The 654-nt window shown below is 47.7% G+C and overlaps 1 protein-coding gene across 1 annotated transcript in view; it reads left to right on the forward strand.

Annotated features, from left to right (window-relative positions):
- Window positions 1-654, forward strand: part of ACVR1B (activin A receptor type 1B) — a 9412-nt gene that overhangs the window by 110 nt on the left and 8648 nt on the right. Inside the window, 1 exon segment of the mRNA XM_031064550.1 lies at window positions 1-57. This exon segment is cut by the window's left edge and continues 50 nt beyond it. Within this exon segment, the coding sequence (XP_030920410.1) occupies window positions 1-57 (57 nt within the window).

Here is a 654-nt window from a genome sequence, read left to right on the forward strand (position 1 = left end):
ACACTCACTGCTGCTACTCCGATTTTTGCAACAAAATTGATTTAATGGTTCCCAGTGGTAAGTGGAGAGTGAGATAAATCATGTGTTTGAAGTGGGAGGAGAGGAGCTGTCTGTTTGGGATTGGGAATTTGGAGTTCTCAGCCCTGTTTTCACTTCTTCCCTTCAGTTGCTGCATGAACTTGAGCGCTGGGTTTATTTGCTTCATCTGTAAAGTGGAAATAACAAACTACTTCAAATTCAAATGGGAATGTGTGTGTTCCCTTTGTCACTGAGCTGCCCCTGCCTTCATCACCTGGTGTTGCTTCCCTTCCAAGACTCCAAATCTTTGCAGTGCTGAGCACAAGTAGAGGAACATTGCAGCAGCTTCAGAGCAAAGTGTGTGGGGAGGAAGGTGCCTGTGTTCAGAACACATGCAGGGGAAGCAGCCCTGCCTCTGAGTGAGGGTGTGGGAAACTTCTGCTTCTCATCCCCGGGACAGAGAGGGCATGTGCTGCTTCCTCACACCTCCTACTTTCTGTTTTGGGCTGGTTTTTAGTGGGTGCTGGGAAGACTGCAGAGTCATTTTCCTTGGGAGCAGTGGGGAGGTCTCATCTGTGCTCAAAACAACAAATCATTGTCTTCAGGTACAAGTTCACTGACTGTTACAGGGAAAGA

Source organism: Geospiza fortis, unplaced genomic scaffold (assembly GCF_000277835.1).
Source record: "Geospiza fortis unplaced genomic scaffold, GeoFor_1.0 scaffold599, whole genome shotgun sequence".
NCBI classification, from domain to species: domain Eukaryota; kingdom Metazoa; phylum Chordata; class Aves; order Passeriformes; family Thraupidae; genus Geospiza; species Geospiza fortis.